The 17,902-nt window shown below is 35.5% G+C and overlaps 1 protein-coding gene across 1 annotated transcript; it reads right to left on the reverse strand.

The window, feature by feature from the left end:
- Positions 1 to 987: 987 nt before the first annotated feature.
- On the reverse strand, positions 988 to 17,763 carry CUNH4orf47 (chromosome unknown C4orf47 homolog). Its single transcript, XM_032413581.1, has 8 exons — positions 17,523 to 17,763; positions 15,056 to 15,233; positions 13,314 to 13,533; positions 12,174 to 12,311; positions 11,994 to 12,069; positions 8,802 to 8,981; positions 2,944 to 3,113; positions 988 to 1,140 (listed from the first exon to the last, which is right to left on the reverse strand). Exons 2-8 carry the CDS (start codon positions 15,153 to 15,155, stop codon positions 1,092 to 1,094), a joined length of 933 nt encoding a protein of 310 aa, XP_032269472.1. The 5' UTR covers positions 15,156 to 15,233; positions 17,523 to 17,763; the 3' UTR covers positions 988 to 1,091.
- Between the last annotated feature and the right edge of the window lie 139 nt (positions 17,764 to 17,902).

The raw sequence follows: 17,902 nt of genomic DNA on the forward strand, positions 1-17,902 counted from the left end.
GAAAAAAAAAAAAAAAGCAAGTTGGAAAGAAGAGTACTGCAGTCTCTATACATTCTGATTTCCAGCTCTGAGAAGCCTCGAATGGCAAAGGGACAAGTACTAAGGAAGTCACCATGGATCAAAAATAACTTCCCCAATATATTACATTAATAGATATTATAAATTTCCTTTTTTAAATCCTACCACCACCACCCCCAACTGAATAAGGACTGTTTGATAAAGACCTCGCTGTGAATTACAGTAATGTATTTAAATCATATCTTTTAAGAACAGATATGTTTTAAAGTGGTAGGGCAAATGAAAAAGAGATAATCTGGGAACAAGAGAGTAAGACCTAGAGGCGGATGCTCCAGGACAGGCAGCTTTGGACAGCTACAAATGTGCATAGGAGGACAGCAAAGACAAATTCCATCCATCTTGTAACTTTGTATTTTTGTAAGATACTCAACTAAAAAGGCATTCCCCATTCTCCCTTCCTCCAACTCATGCTGTGGCTGCCATCGGCTAATATGAAGCTTTACACAGGCCATAAGTAGAAGGCATGAGACCACAAAAATGGAGACATTTGCCTCACTCTGTAATGTGCATACATGAATCTATGCAATATGAGTGGATCCATATTTCTCTTTGAATATTAAGAATGCTTTAATGGGCTATGACACTTGGATAAGCTATCAATCCAATTTTCAAATACCTCTAAGAAGAAACACAAGGTAAGAACTTAATGTGCTATTTCTACCACTCTAGCCCCAGCCTTCACTCTGGCTCTCCGAGCTTGCAATTCTTCAACATTAGGAGTAAGCTTTCAAATGACAGACAACACTTCAGGATTTTATGAAATGTCTAAATATTATTTTCTCCCCAGAACACAGATCTAAACAAAGATCAACAACCATATACTAAATTATTAACAAATACTATTTATTCATTAAGTAATAGTACTAAAACAAGGAAGAATATTAGATTTGCAGGCTTAAATATCTTTTAAATGTTTGAGATATGTTCCACATCTTATGTTTTATGCAAATAATTAGCACTCCATAATGAATTACTGGTAGTCACAACCTAGAAAGTTATTTGTCTTCCGAATGCTAATAGGACTGTACTGAAGCAGTCTTGTAGTTCTTCGTATTTAGTGCCCTAAAATTGGAAAACAAATGCACATTTAATTTTTTAGGTACAGGTAATATATCTGTACATTCTTGTAAAAAAGTTTTGCAATAAAAAAACTAATCATCAAAAACCAAATTCTTTCACCAGATTAAAAAGCATCACTTAAAATATAATTTAAGAAGGAAAAATTGGTTTGGGAGGACCAATTTTAAATACCACCCAGAGGTTTATTAATTTCAAAATCAGGGTAAGGGGTGCTTGGGTGGCTCAGTCAGTTGAGCATCTGACTTAATTTTGGCTGGTCATATGATCTTGGGGTTGTGGGATGGAGCCCTGCATCAGGGCTCTATCCTTGGTGCAGTCTGCTTGGGATTCTCTCTCTCCCTCTGCCCTTGCCCCTATTTGCATGCTCTCTCTCTAAAATAAATAAGTAAATAAAAGCTTTAAATAAATAAATAAATAAAATTGGGGTAAAAGAAGCTATAACTTGCTTTAGGATAATATTTGTGATAATATAAAAAGTATCAATAAACTCAAAATTACTAAACAGAAGATAAACTTCTGATTATCCAAAAGAGCAATCAGTTATTCTTTTCTCTGCTACAAACATACATATCATAGAACTTTCTCAGGTCTGTTCTCTGGATAGGAAAGAACACTCAGAAAAGCTGAAACTACCTCCTCCCCCCCACCGCAACCCCCCCAAAAATCCCATCTATTTGAGGGTGAGTGTGGTGAAGAAAATTCTAATTTTACTCTCTGTTCTATATTACATAGACAGAGCTGGGCAGAGTACTGATAGATAAGGAGCTTGCCAAAGGATGAAGATCAAAGGACATGAAAAGAAGACTCCATATATTCCCATTTCCACCAACTAGCCCCGTTAGAATATTATACCTTTAGACAACAGTTAAATTACATAAATAATGATGAGCAGTCTTATTTTGGGGACAGCACAGTAAGATTGGTATTATAATCACTGTTCACAAGTGATACAGATGTACTGAGATGTTTTAATAAAAGAAAAGAATGTGAATTTGGTCTCCTTTACCTAATCCAGTGTATGATTACACTGAAGTTAGAAATACGTAAATTAGCTTAATTGGTATTAAAACTTTTTCAGTGAACAGATAGAAATGTAATCAAATGAATTCTTCCACTTTTTCATGATCTTGCACACACACAAAAAAGGAATGATGGATTATCCTTTTCTAATTTACATTCTGAACTCCTGAGAACTTCTTTTCAGTTTTGAGAGTACTCAAACCTTGGGCAAAATTGAACTTTTAAAATATACTTAGCAATATACTTTTCTTCAAAGTATTATAAACTGGTGTTAATAGCTTTTTTAACTAACCAAAATATTTCCTAGAAGATTTCATGAAAGATTATTTAAAACTTAAGGAGAGAAGTCTTAAATGTCATCAGAATTCTTCATAATTACTGAGAGCCTGGAGCCCACATAAAGATAATAATTTAACAAAGATCTAAAACACCCTTTGAGAAACAAACAATGTTAATCTGTACTGCTAACTAAACTATAAATATCTCAACAGTCTCAAACAACTCATAAGATACTACAGATTTGCTTTAAAAATTATGAACAGAATAGTTTGTAGAGATAAATTAAGCTTTTTCAATTAGAAATTTCAGAACATGGGAAAGAACGTCTACAAGGAAGAGCTTCTGTATAAAAGGAGCTGGGATTTTCAAAGACATTCAGATTTGTCATTGTTTAAAGTATGTATAAATAGGAGATATTATTTTGAAGGGATCAAAAAGTCAAAAACAATTTTTCTTAGTTTACAGGCTAAGGTAAGATATTACTACCTTTTGACATTCAAGGTCATTATACTTTCAGTTGGTCTGCTCTTTGGTCCACTCGGTGGGTGGAAAATCTTAGCACCTTTGCTGGAAATCTGGTTTGCCAATTTAACCACATAAGGGTCAGCAGAATGTGAAGGGTAAGGGTCAAATGTTCCTGCCTTCATTCCACCAGCCTACAAATAAAAGACAATTTAATGTAGTTTTGTAAAATGCTTCTAATAAAAATAGACTGTGAAGAAGTTCACACATATTTGTGTATTGTCTATAGAGGTGGTTTTACATTTAAAGAAAGTTGTCTATACAGACATACCTCAGAGATACTGTGGGTTCGGTTCAAGACAATTGCAATAAAGTGAATATCACAAAAAAGCAAGTTAAATGATTTTTTTGGTTTCCCAGTACATATAAAAGTTATATTTACACTATGCTGTAGTCTATTAACTGTGTAATAGTATCGTGTCTAAGAAAACAATGTACATACCTTAATTTAAAAATGCTTTACTGCTAAAAAAAAAAAAAATACTAAACATCATTTGAGCTTTCAGTGAATATTCTTTTTGCTGATGGGAAGTTCTTGCCTTGATGTTAATGGATGCTTACTGACCGGGTGGTGACTGCCGAAAGTTAGTGTGGCTGTGGCGATTTCTTAAAATGAGACAATGAAGTTTGCCATATTGATTGACTCTTCCTCTCATGAATGATTTCCCTGTAGCATGCAATGCTGTTTGACAATGTTTTACCCACAGTAGAACTTCTTTCAAATTGGAGTTGATCCTCTCAAACTCTGCTGCTGCTTTATGAACTAAGTTTATGTAATATTCTAAATCCTTTATTGTCATTTCAACAATCTTCACAGCATCTTTATCAGGAGTAGATTCCATCTCAAGAAACTACTTTCTTTGCTCCGACATAAGAAGCAACTCCTCATCCATTAAACTTTTATCATGAGATTGTAGCAGTTCAGTCCCATCTTCAGGCTCCTAATTCCAGTTTTCTTGCTGTTTCCACCACATCTGCAGTTACTTCCTCTACTGAAGTGTGAACCCCTCAAAGTCATCCATGAGGGTTGGAATCAACTTCCAAACTGTTAATGCTGATATTCTGACCTCTTCCCATGAATCACAGATATTCTTAAGAGCATCTAGAACAGTGAACCCTTTCCAGAAGGGTTTGAAGTGGCTTTGCCCAGATCCATCAGAGGAGTCACCATCTCTGGCAGCTATAGCCTTATGATATGCATTTCTTAAATAATAAGACTTGAAAGTTGAAATTATTCCATGGTCCACGGGCTGCTGAACAGATGTGTTAACAGGGATGAAAACAACATTAATCTCATTTTACATTGCCATCAGAGCTCTTGGGTGACCAGATGCATTGTCAATAAACAGCAATATTTTGAAAGGAATCTTTTTTTTTTTTTTTTTTCTGAGCAGTAGGTCTCAACAGTGGGTTTAAAATATTCAGTAAACCATGTCATAAACAGATGTGCTGTCATCCAGGCTTTGTTGTTCCCTTTATAGAACACAGACAGAGTAGATTTATCATAATTCTTAAGGGCCTACAATTTTGGTTATGGTAAATGAGCACTGGCTTCAACTTAAAGTCACCAGCTGCATTAGCCCCCAACAAGAGAGCCAGCCTGTCCTTTGTAGCTTTGAAGCCAGGCAGTGATCTCTCCTCTTTAGCTATTAAAGTCCTAGATGGTATCTTCTTCCAATAAAGGGCTGTTTCATCTACATTAAAAATCTGTTGTTTAGTGTAGCCACCGTTATGAATTCTCTTAGCTAAGTCTTCTTAGCTGTAACTTGCTGCAGCTTCTAGATCAGCACTTGTTGCTTTACCTCACACTTTTATGTTATGGAGATGGCTTCCCTCCTTAAACCTCATGGACCAACTTCAGCTAGCTTCAAACTTTTCTTCAGCTTCTTTACTTCTCTCAGCCTTCACAGAAGAGAGTTAGGGCCTTGCTTGGGCATAAGGAAATGTTGTGGCAGGTTTGATCTTCTAGCCACTAAAACTCTCTCCATCAGCAAGAAGCCTATTTTGCTTTCTTATCATTTATGTGTTCACTGGAGTAGCACTTTTAATTTCCTTCAAGAACTTTTCCTTTGCATTCACAACTTGAGTAACTGTTTGGCACAAGATGCCTAGCTTTCAGCCTATCTCTGCTTTTGACATGCCTTCCTCGCTGAGCTTAATCATTTCTAGCATTTGATTTAAATTGAGACATGTGGGGCACCTGGGTGGCTCGGTCCATTAAGCTTCCGACTCTTGATTTTGGCTCAGGTCATGATCTCAGGGTCATGAGATCGAGCCCCTGTAGGGCTCTACACTCAGCAGGGAGTGTGCTTGAGATTCTCTCTCTCTCTCCCTCTCCCTCTGTCCCTCCTCTCCCCACCTCTGTCTCTTTCTCCCTCTCTAAAAAAAAAATAATAATAATAATAATAATAAAGTGACACATGCAACTCCTCCTTTCACATGAACACTTAGAGGCTATTATAGGGTTATTAACTGGCCTAATCTCAATACTGCTGTTTCTCAGGAAAGAGGGAGGCCCAAGGGGGAATGGCCAGTACATGGAGCAGTCAGAACACACAACATTGATCAATTAAGTTTGCCGTCTTACATGGGTGGTGTTCATGTCACCCCTCAAACAATTAAAATAGTAACAGCAAAGATCACACTGATCACAGATCACCATAACAAATATAATAATAATAACAAAGAAGTTCGAAATATTGCAAGAAGTATTAAAATGTGACACAGAAACACAAAGTGAGCAAATACTGTTGGAAAAATGGCGCCAATAGACTTGCTCAAAACAGGATTGCCACAAACCTTCAATTTGTAAAAAAACACAGTATCTGTTAAGCACAATAAAGCAAAGCCCAATAAAACTAAGTACACCTGTACTGTTCAAATACCAGCAGTCTCCCTACCGCCAATTTTATGAGGCAAGACACTGTAACTTCCAAAAGTTCTCTATTAAAATGCAAATGTTTATAAGAAAGTAATATTCCAAACTCTTGTCAAGTATTAATATTTCAGTAAGAGTTTACCAGATCAAGCTATCATCTAGTCAAGGGGTGAACCTATTACTGAGGGAATAAGACTTAGGTCAAATATATTTTGATACAGTCCTTAAAAGAGTTGGGGCTCAAAACCAGAGGATGCTCAGAGAAGAGGCCAAAGGTAAGATCTGTCCAACTGGGAGGCTGACATAACAAGAGTTTATTAAATATCAGTCAATGATGAAAAAGATACTAAAAATAAAAATTTTTAAAAATAAGGAATAGCACATAGAAACAGAAGGTGAGAAGAAAACGTGATCTACTTTATACTGTTCTTATAGTCTATTAAGAAAAGTCAATCAAAGTTATTTTTTGACCTGTACACAAAACGAATAATTGCTTTGACTTTTTAAGCTGATTTGCCACAATTTTAATCTTTATATTATATATAGTTACCAAGAAAACTCTATAGAATCATAATAAGCCATTTAAGTAGGCATTCTTTATCTTACATATCTAAGCCAAATATAAATGAAAATTAAAAGACATAATTGTAATATTTCAAGTTTTCCAGATTGAGGACACATAGATTCTTTTGAATCTATGCTAACATCTACTTATAACAAAATAAAACAAAGCATATAAAAAAAAATACAGACCAGTTACACTTAAAATTATTGATGCAAAAAATACTTAAAAAATTAACAAATAAGGTAAACTAGTACACTTAAAGATTAATACAACATGGCCAAGTGGGATTCATCCCAAGAAATCTATTATTATTATTCACCTTATAACAAGTCAAAGAGAGAAAAAAATATATAGTCTAAGTAGATTACACCAAAACATTCAATATAATTCTACATACATTCCTGATTTATCCCTATTTTTGGCATCTATAAATATGAATAAATATTTACACTAGAGTAAATTCAAGTAATTCAGTAAATTCGAGATTAAGGCAAAAGATGGCCACTGTTGCTAACCTAAGCTACTGGACAAGAACATGACTTAAGAGCTATAAATACTGGAAAGGAGGGAGCAAAATTATTTGCAGAGAATGTAATCATATATTTGAAAATCTAAAGAGAATCAAGATAATACCCATTAGAACATAAGAAAACTTAATGAAATGGCCAATTATCAAATGTTTTTATAAAGATAAATTATATAAGGGAATATACGATGGGAAAAAAACTGTTGACCAGAGCCTTAAAATAAAGAGAAATAAAATACAAGATATATAAACCTGTGTGAAGTAAAATATAGAATCCTACAAGGTAACTAAAGGTTTTTATAAGTAGTTTATTTCTAGATCAGAAGATTCAAATCATAAATAGGCTAATACATCCAAAAATCTGAAGATTTAACTTTTGAGCAAAATACCAAACATCTTTCTCCCCAGAGCTTTAGAAAATAACTTCAAAGTTCTACAGAATTAATATGGGCAATTAGCCAATGTAATTTTTTTAAAGAGTAACAAGAAATTAGACCATCCCAAATTAAAATGTAATAGTAATTAAAAGTAACTTGGTATAGGTAGAAATAAACATCAAATAAAATGGAAATTGAAGGGAAAAAATGGGAGTTTTGATTTGACAAGGGTGCAATTTCAAAGCAGTGGTATTAAAAATAATTCTATCAGTGATATTTGGAACAATTGGCTTTTTAAAAAACCAATTTTCTTGAAGTCTAATTCACATACAATAAACTGCACCCACTTAAAGTTTACAATTCTATGACTTTTGAGAGCTGTATATGCCCTTGAAACCATGACTGCAATCAAGATATAGAGCACATCTTCCCTCAAAGTTTCATCCTACCTTAAAAACTGGATTTTGAGGGGCGCCTGGGTGGCTCAGTCGGTTAAGCGTCTGCCTTCAGCTCAGGTCGTGATCCCAGGGTCCTGGGATCAAGCTGAGCTCATCCCTGTCCCTCTCCCCTCCCTCAGCTTGTGCACATGCACTTGAGCACTCTCTCTCTCTCTCTCTCCTCTCTCTCAAATAAATAAATAAAATCTCTGAGAGAAAAAACCTGGATTTTGAGAAAGATAAAACCTGAATCCTTACCTTGCTCGTGTCAAAATACATTTCAAATGAAGATTTAAATGCAAAAGGGTAAGACTAATAGAAGAAATCAAGAATGTATATTTTTATAATATTGGTGTAAGGAAAGTCATTCTGAGAATGACATAAAACTCAGCATAAAGAATTGATAAATTTGACTACAAATTTATTAAATTTCTGAATAGCACAAAATACCATAACTGAAGTCAAAGATTCAACAGACTAAAAAAATTATTTTCAACACAAATGACAAAAGAAGAATATCATTAATATATTAAAAGATCTTACAAATCAATATGAAAAAGACAAATATCCTAATAGAAAATCTGCAGGGAAAATGAATAGGTGATGCACAAAAGACTCAAAGTATAAACTAAGGTTTATAAACAATAAGAAGCATTTTTATTTTTATTCACACTTGTAAACCTCAGCAGAGTAGGAGAGGATTCATTTTAATCACATTTCAAAAACTAAAAGATGGTCTGGTTTTTCATGGTTCTGTGAATAACTATGCCTAAGATCTAGATAGGCACTGAGAAAATCCATTGTAAACTCAAATACACTTAAAGTGATTAGTAATTATTTCATTTCAAGAGCTCCATTATTCCCTACACTAGCCAGGCTTTGTTGACTTTTCATAATTTTGTTAAAATAAATTTCACAATTCTTACTGTGAATAATAAACAGAGGTTTATTATTTACATGGCTAATAAAATGATGTGACAGAAAAAAAACAATTCTTTATAATGTGTAATAATTTTTAATTCTAAAATTTTTAACTTACCTTTTTACCGGGAGAAGAGGGCTTAAAGGGGTGTGCAAGTAATTCTTTCTTCTCTGTTTTTTTAATCGGTGGTAAAGACTTCTCAAAAGAATAAGGATTGATATCAAAATATTCCCTTGGGTAAAGGTTTAACTTGAAAGGTGTTCCTTTAACTAAACGATGGTGTTCTTCATTCTCTTTCTGTAAATCAGAGTTTGAAATTACATAACATAAATTATTCAAATTAGAAGTAACAGTTAAATTTTCTTTTATATTTTAATATAAAATATAAAATATATATTTATAAGTTATATTTATATACTGCTAGGTTCACTTCTCTAAAACATTCAGTTGTTATTTTGTTTCTATGATACAAAAGAGATCTCCTCTTCCACACCACAGTGGTAAGGATAATTTAACCATTCCATTTATCCTTTGGGGCAGTGTGTCTCAAATTTTAGTTTTCATAGGAATCCCCTGATAATTTATTTAAAATACATATTACAAGCTCTTCTCTCAGAGATTTCTAATCCTCTTGGTTTGCTAGATGGCCCCCAAATCTGTAGTTTTATCAGTCACCCCAGGTGATGCTGATACAGGTTACCATAAAGCAATGCTTTAAAGACTACCTTTTGCTGTATGAGTATGGTCACCTTTTACTAGAATATTGTGTTTGTTTTGCCAACCCCTGCCCTAGAGTATTCAGTTGAGTATGAATCGGCGCATATATGTGAGGAAGCTACTCAAAGCCAAAAAAAGAACGGCCTAAAAAGACTAGAAGTAACAGGGTCTGGCTCTTACCACAGGGCTGGCAAGAGTTCTGATTCCATCAGCTATATTGGAAAACATGACTCCCAGGGCACTGGGTAGAGCACACAGAAAGGGGTGACCCCAGTAGCAGGGATAATTAGCCCTAGATTGAGCATTGCTCCTGTCCCACTTAACAAATCTTAAAAGTGAGACCTGAAAAAAATCAAACTGTTTCCAAGTCATTTCACTGCATCCCACAACAAAGCGCAAGAATTTTTATAATACAAAAAAACATACAGCACTCAACAAAGTAAAAGTCACAGTGCCTGACATCCAATCAAAAATCACTAATAATACAAAGTAGGAAAATATGACCTCTACCAAGAAGAAAAATCAGTAATTCAAAATCAACCAAGAACTAACATAGATGTCAGAATTAGCAGAGAAGGAAATAGAAACAATAATTAAACTGTATTTTATATGCTCATAAAGCTACATAGAGACATGTAAGATATTTAAAAAAAAAAAACAAAACACTCAAGTAGAACTCCTGGAGAGCAAAAGCACAATGTGTGAGATCAGAAATACAAAGGATGGCATTAATAGCATATTGGACCTTGCAGAAGAACAGATTAGTGACCTTAAGGACATAGAAAAAGAAACAATTCAAAATGAAATACAGAGAAGGAAAAAAGAGAATTAAAAAAAAAAGCAAACAGAGCACTGATAAACTGTGGGACAATTTCAAGAGATCTAATGCATATGTAATAGGAGTCCCTGAAGGAGAGGAGAAAGATAGAAGAACAGAAAAATTAACTGAAGAAATAATAGCTGAAAATATTCCAACTTTGATGAAAACTATAAACCCACAGATCCCAGAAGCTCAATAAACCCCAAGAACAAGAAGCAAGATGAAAACACCACCAAGGCACATCATAATCAAATTGCTCAAATGAGGAACATAGAAAATCTTAAAAGTAGCTAGAGAAAAAAGGACAGTAAGTACATATAGAAGAACAAAAATCAGCATGACAGCAGATTTCTTGTAAGAAACAATCAAGCAAGAATGCAGCAGAGTAACCTCTTTAAAATTCTAAAAAAATATATAAAATTTCTGACTTATAAATAATAAGTTTTGAAAATAAGAACAGAACTTTACTATTAGGAGAGAAAAGTATTTCATGCACATAAAGTTTAGGATAAAAGACTAATCACTGGGGTGCCTGGAGGGCTCAGTTGGTGAGGTGTCTGCCTTCCGCTCAGGTCATGATCCCAGGGGCCTGTCAGGCTCCCTGCTCAGTGGGGAGTCTGCTTATCCCTCTCCCCAACCCCCTGCTCATGCTCTCTCTCTCTTTCTCTCTCAAATACATAAATAAAATCTTTTTTAAAAAAAAGACTAATTACTGAGTCACTGATAAAACTGTCTTGTGTGTATTTATATATTATGTGTTATTACTACTATTCCTACAGATGAAAAGTGGCTTATACATAATTTTATAATAATCCATACATAGAAACAAAGATGCTTATTAAATGACCAATGTTTCTGCCCAATTTAATAGAAAACTTTTCCTGAGTTTGGACACACCCCTTTGCAAAAATGGCTACTATCCTTCTATCTCGTGGCCCCACTGCTGCTTAAAGTCACCATGGCAAAATTGTTGAAGACTGCATGCCTAAAACTAATAAAATGCTTGCCATTTAAGTTCTATTGCTTAATGTCCAAACTTGACTTTTCATTAATGCCAGTTTCCTTTAAGTTATATTGAAATTGTTAAATTATGTTGATACTGCTCCAAAATTTATAAGGTTTCCTCTACTCATTCCCATGTAGGCTTTGTCTATATAAGTGACTATGTTTCATTCAAAGTCAAATATTATATAAAATGAGTATAGAGGCATATACCAGTACATTTAGCTTTTATATCTGTTATTTAATAGAGTACTTTCCTCTCATCCTATCACTCTCTCTTTTCTGTAGGTATTCATCCATTCTGTACCTTCCACCTTCTCTTTTCTCCCTATCACTCCTGCATTCCATTTGTTGATCATAATGGCTTGATTAGGCCAAGGATACTACCACTACTGTCTTAGCCACAGATATTAGGGTGTGGTGGGAATATAGCTAAGGCTTAGGACATGACTCTTCTACTCAAAACAGGACATAGCTGATCAGGCCAAGTTAACAGAAGCCTCATAGCTATTTGAGAGAGATATAAGGTACATGTGGTAAACTATAGCAGGAGATAAAAGCTTAGCCTGGGAAGAGCTGAGAAGATCTACAGCAAGATATGGAAATCTAATATCAAAAAGGTAAAATTATCACAATTCATAAACATCAGTCTACCATTGCCCTAGTAATACAAATACTGATAAAATAAAACAATCCATAATCAGATCACAAACGAATTCTCTAGGTCAACTAAAAGAAAGATTGAAGAAAGTTAAAATAGATTATTTTACCTTATAATTTAGTTTGGGTGCATCGTAGAAATCAGCAGAGTGTGAAAACTGTTTACCTATGGTAATATTTGCATAGCTAAGGAAGGAAATTAAGTAATGGTGATTTTAGGATTCAGAAATTTTAAATTTTATTTTTTTAAGTTTAAAATAAGTGATATGAAAGTATGAAAAATATCTTACCCATATCCAGTTCCTTTCTTTCCTGGGTTTGTGTATAAATTCTTTCCAGGTGCCTCATATTTTTCTCTGGGTCTTGACTGTGCACTGAAGAATGGCATGGGACCACCTAATGTTCCATAGTAGCTTCCTAAACCACATCTTAAATACAGTTTTTAAAAAAGGAGGCAAAATAATACAGTAAATTTTCTGTTATACATATTTGATCACAATTTATAAAAAATGACTAAAAAAGGAACAAAATACATGCAATGGAATTGACTTGCCTAACTTTAGTAAGAAAAAAGCAACCAATTTTTTTAGTTCTTAATCTAATTTCCCCCATTTTCCAAAGTCACAAATTTTCAGATGAGATAATGTTTTTAATTTTTTATGCTTATTTTAAATGTACCACATAAACAAAATTTCATAATCTCTAGGCAGTGATAATAGTTTCCATTAATTCAGAAGATTGCAGTTTTACTAACCTCAAAAAAAACCCAGCACAATTAAGCACAAAATTGGCCTTCAACCAATCCTCATCCATCACAAATTCTACAGAGTCAACATTACAGAGTGTGCATTAACGTCATATCATAAAGCTCAGCTATATAATATAATGTAACAGACTATATGATTTTCTTTGTTTAGTGGTTTAAAGGTAAGAAAAAAAAATGAACCTTCACATTGACAACTGTCACAACTAAAATATTGTTAAACTCCATGCATGTATCTTCACAATGATTTTTAAATAACATGTCTTGATAAATTATCTTCTTTATCAAAAAAGGCTTCTCCTAATTTAATAATTTTTATGTATACCTTTTAAAAGTTTTTACAAAGCAGAAAAAAGAGTAAAGGGCACAGATGACCCAGGGCAGTTTTTTCAAGGTTTTCAAACAAATGTATTTGCATTATTTAATTAGCTTTTATTACATAAATAGCAATGACATAATCAAAAGTTAATGAGACGAGGATCTACTTAATCAAAACTACCTGTCAACTTATATCACCCAATATAACTGTCTCCACCTAAGAGAAGTTCATCCTAAAAATCATATTTTAAAAAATGAATCATACTTAAGTCCTCCAGAGAAAGACTCAATTTGGGCTAGAGGAGAGAAATGGGCAGATGTATTTATGACTTTTCCCCCATACACTTACGGCTTTTTATCTCCACTACTAGGGAGGAAGGCTTTGCCTAGATTTTTTTTTGCTTCTTCCATCATATGCCGTCTCCTCACTTGATTCAGATTTACATAGCCTTCACCTTCAAATATCCTTACAAAATGGGGATCAAAATAACCTGCCTGGAGATTTGACATTTCTTTGGATCCCCCAGGTAGCATCTGTTTATTTTTGCTTGCAGCCTCATTAAAGGGTCCTTTAAAAATAAATTAGGAATATCATAACTTTGAGCTAATAATTAAAGAACATGAAAAATAACTGAGAAAAGTTTCAAACTGTGGGATTGGGGCCAGTGAGTTTTGAGCTCTAAAATGCTGTCTCAAAATGTTCACTGAAAGCTCTGTGTTGCAGATTATATTGACTATAAGACCTAAGAGGTTTCTACTGAATCATTTTAATAATTAGGTCCTGGTTATAGACTCTGAATTTTAGAGCTGGAAGAGACCATGAAAAGCATTTAATCCAATGCTTCCCCATCTATATACTAGAAAACACTGTGTGAGATTATCAGCAAGTACGTGTGTATGGGTGTGTGTGTTGAGGTTGAAGGGAAGGGTGTTCCATACTCAAACTGAGGCAATTCCCCTCTTGGATATATACTCAACACACGAGTGCCTATACTCACTAAAAGACGTGAACAAGAATTTTCACAGCAGTTTCATTCGTAATATTCAAAAACAAGTAACTACTCAAATCTCCATCAACAGGAGAACAGATAAATAAACGTGATATATTTATACAATGAAATACTAGTAGCTCAGTAATTTTTTTAGAAGGCTGTTTTTATAAGTATTTAGAGCTTCTTTTATAATTTAGATCTAGGAGAGCTCAATTTGGGAAGTCCTTCAGCAATGTGAAAATTTTTTTGAAGTGCAAACAATCCTTAAATCAACCAGTTATTTAAATATGAATTTGTATCACTGATTTTTTTAACTTAAATTTTTGAAAAGGTAATATATTCACATGGTTCCAAATTCAATAACATGTTTTTACAATAAATTTTCCTCCCACACTCGTACATCCAGTTCCTCTCCCACAGGAAATCATGATATTTTGTTTTCCAGAGAATGTTTAAACATGTCCCAATGAATATTTTCATATACATCCTTTTCCATCTTTGATGCTTAGCATAATATATATTAAACAATTCTGCACCTTGATTTTTTTTATTTAACAATATATCTTGGAGATGTTTCATGTCAGTGTATTCTTTTTGTAACAAAGGAGTCACTGAATAGCCAAAAATTTAACTGAGACATTTAAAATGTTTATTTACATTAGCTCTTTATTATTTATGACTCTTCTGAAAATCCTTCAGCTATTCACTTAGCATTTCACTTTTCAGGAAAGTAATCATGGATGGCCTTTTGGGATGCAAATGTAAATGCTGCTTGCATAACAGAGTGTCCCATCTGAGAAACCATAAGCTAAAAACAAAATATTCTGAGAGAAAACTGCCATGCACCTTTGGAAAGAAGTAAAATTACCTATGACAGAGAATACACAAAGGAAGGGTATCCCAGTGAAAGGAGCTTCCAGCTCTTATAAAATTAAGTTGTCTCTTAACTCTATCGAAATTTCATAAGTTTATTCAACTTTAAACTTAATGCTCTAAAATATAGAGCATTAAAATATACCACTTAACCTAAATATTAAATCCAAAATTTCATATAGAAAATATCCACTATTAAGCTGTAAAAAAAACCAGATATACTTACGATTAAATGATGACACATATTTATCACCAACAGTAACATATTCCATCTCACTGAAGAGGCCAATCCTCTCCATATCAGTTTTCCCTCCTTCCATAGGCATGGTTGCTTCTTGTGGTGGTATTCTTTATATCGACAACTTCAAAGGGTTCTTAATAGCTATTTCTTTTATAGCAAAATCCTACTTTACATTGAAAAATACAGGAAAAAAAATTTTAGGAAAAAGGCAATTATTAAATTTCAGTCCAAATGACTTTCAGTCTGAGAATTAGCATTCACTATAAAACAATGGTCCCCCACTATGTGGGGAAATAATCTACTTTGTGGGGCTGAAGGGGAATAACAGCATTCAAAATTATCACCATGAACCCTCCCCTGGATTCTCTGGGTGAAGTATCCACAAATTCCAAAGACATGTGTATGACAGCATCTGTCTCATTGCCATTCATCTGTTGTAAATGATAAAATTGTTACTGTATAGTATAAATACTGTGTAAACAGCACCTTTCTTTTGCGAAGTTCAAAGTAGATTTAAAAATCATAATTACATAAGGCAGGGGGCACTTTCAGTTTAGATCAAATGATTTAAACATACTGCTTTGTCTCTCATGTTGGAAATTAACAGTTTTTCAGAATGCACAACACATGTAGTTATTATGTGTTATCCTATGTTCTTGAGTTTTCTCAAGTTTAAATGAAAACAAGAAATGTGTCACTGGCAAAATTAGTTCACAAAGGGGATGGATGGGAAAGGACAATTGTCTAGGCAAGATAAAAATTAAGAACAACAAACGATAATGCACAAAGAATTAAGAGTACTTGTTAAAGGCTAAACTGCAATTGTGAATTTTCTTTTGAAATATCACATTAAACATTCAAGTATTTATTTAATTTTTTTTAATTAGACATGTTCTGGAAAGGAAGATCAAAGAGCTAAGGAATATTTGCTTCGATTTCATCATTATATATATATATATATATATATATATATATTTAAATACATATATGAAATATATATTTTTTTACAAGACCAGTGCTCTAACCACTGAGCTATGGAGCCGAAATATATATTTTTTTAAATAGGCTCCACACCCAGCGTGGAGCCCCAAGGGGGTTGGGGGGGCCTTGAACGCACCACCCTGGGATCGAGACCTGAGCTGAGATCAAGAGTGGGTCACTTAACGGACTGAGCCACCCAGGCGCCCCAATAATATTTTTTAAGTACCAACTAGATCTAGGCACTGGGCATACATTACTGAATAAAACAAACACTGGCTTATGCTTCCCAATTTATAATCCAAGGTAAGAAACTTTTGCCTTGAATTTCGGTGACACTACACACACTTGCCTCTTTGGAACTGTGGCTCCTCTGAGCACCACACTGCTAACAGGTAATATCAAAGACGCAAGTGAAGACTCCGTTAAACTAAAGCGTAAGAAGATACGCTTCCATTTCCCCCCATTCCACCTCTTCCTCTGATCAGGTCTGTTTTAAAAGCAAACGTCCGTCAGTTGGGATGTGCTACTTTCATTTGTGGGGTGTTTCAAAGCTCCATCCCACTGCCCGACCACAAGGGCTTCCTGTGCTGTTACAGGGGCTCAAACCCTTTAAATGGCTCACAAGGTCCGCTATCACCCACATTTGTCACCATGGGAACCCCACGCCCTGGCCCCTGGGCTCTATCTGTCTTCTTTCAGTTCTCCGATGAGACTCGCTCCAGCCACAGGACCATGGCACCCGCTGTTTCACTTCATGCAAGTACTTCACCGTGCTGACTCCTTTAGCCCCCCCAGTTAACACTGATGCTTCGGATCGTGTAGCTCATTGATCACTTCTTTAATTACCTCATAGCTTGTACTACTTTTTCCAAGCCCTCGCCATGGTTTATCTAATGGGTTATCAGTTCACATACAAGGTGCGGGAATCCTTTAATTAACAGCCGTCTTCCCCACTCAGCCGTTGGCTCCACGGAGGCAGGAACCGGGGTGAGTCTGACTCTCCCTTACCACCGCGTCTCCAGGGCCTGCGCAGCGCCTGGCACACAACAAAGCGAGCCACAGAGCGGAGGAGGAAAGGAAAGAAGCTCCCGCCTTGAAATTGTCCACTATTTAACTCTTCTTGAGCAACATTTACAGAATCGTTCATTCATTTAACACTTTGCAACCCCCCCCCCCCCCCGGGTGAGGCTCGCTGACAGAAGCTAGGCAAACATTGCAAAGGGCATGGCTCCTGGCCCCAGGGAGCTTCCAGTCTAAGCGGGCGAGTACGTAATTCAGTGTAGCACAAGTGAATTTGGTAAGGTCCCTCACGCTTAAAGCGCTGAAGGGAGGGGGCGCTGAAGGAGGGGCGGAACACATCTGGCTGAGGGGGCAGGAAAAAGATTTCCCATTAAGGAAACAGGCTCGGAGCAGGTAGGGAGTAGGTAGGTATCTAAAGGCCAGCACCCTGCGGCCCCGAGGACCAAGTCACCTCTCAGAAGGACACCTGGTCCGACAGCCGGGACCAGGTCGTCTGAGGTCGGGTCCGGGTTAACTCAGCGGCAGGAGCGACAGGTGCTGTGAGCCACCTCGCGCAAGCGCTTCCCGCACGAGGCCTCGCTGCGAAGCGCCTCCGTACGCTCCGCGCACTGCCGAGATTGACTGTGGCCGCAGGTGTTTATTGTGACGCGTTGCCTCGGATACGGGAGAACTCGTTTCAAAGTACGCTACGGAAGGATATGTGGAGAGTTCGAAGCCGCATCGAGGAACATACATAAAGACTTAAGAGTGTGGGTAGAATGCGAAGGATTCAACCAATAGAATTTACTGAGAAGACTTCTGCTACCCGCCCCATTATCCATCCGCGAGGAG

Source organism: Phoca vitulina, unplaced genomic scaffold (assembly GCF_004348235.1).
Source record: "Phoca vitulina isolate PV1807 unplaced genomic scaffold, GSC_HSeal_1.0 scaffold15, whole genome shotgun sequence".
Lineage (NCBI taxonomy): Eukaryota > Metazoa > Chordata > Mammalia > Carnivora > Phocidae > Phoca > Phoca vitulina.

Coding starts and splice junctions, on each gene's coding strand:
- CUNH4orf47 (XM_032413581.1), bottom strand. CDS start 15,155: ATGCCTATGGAAGGAGGGAAAACTGATATGGAGAGGATTGGCCTCTTC. Junction 8,982..11,993: donor CACCCAAACTAAATTATAAG/GTAAAATAATCT, acceptor TCTGATTTACAG/AAAGAGAATGAAGAACACCA. Junction 3,114..8,801: donor CCTCTTCTCCCGGTAAAAAG/GTAAGTTAAAAA, acceptor TTTTATTTGTAG/GCTGGTGGAATGAAGGCAGG.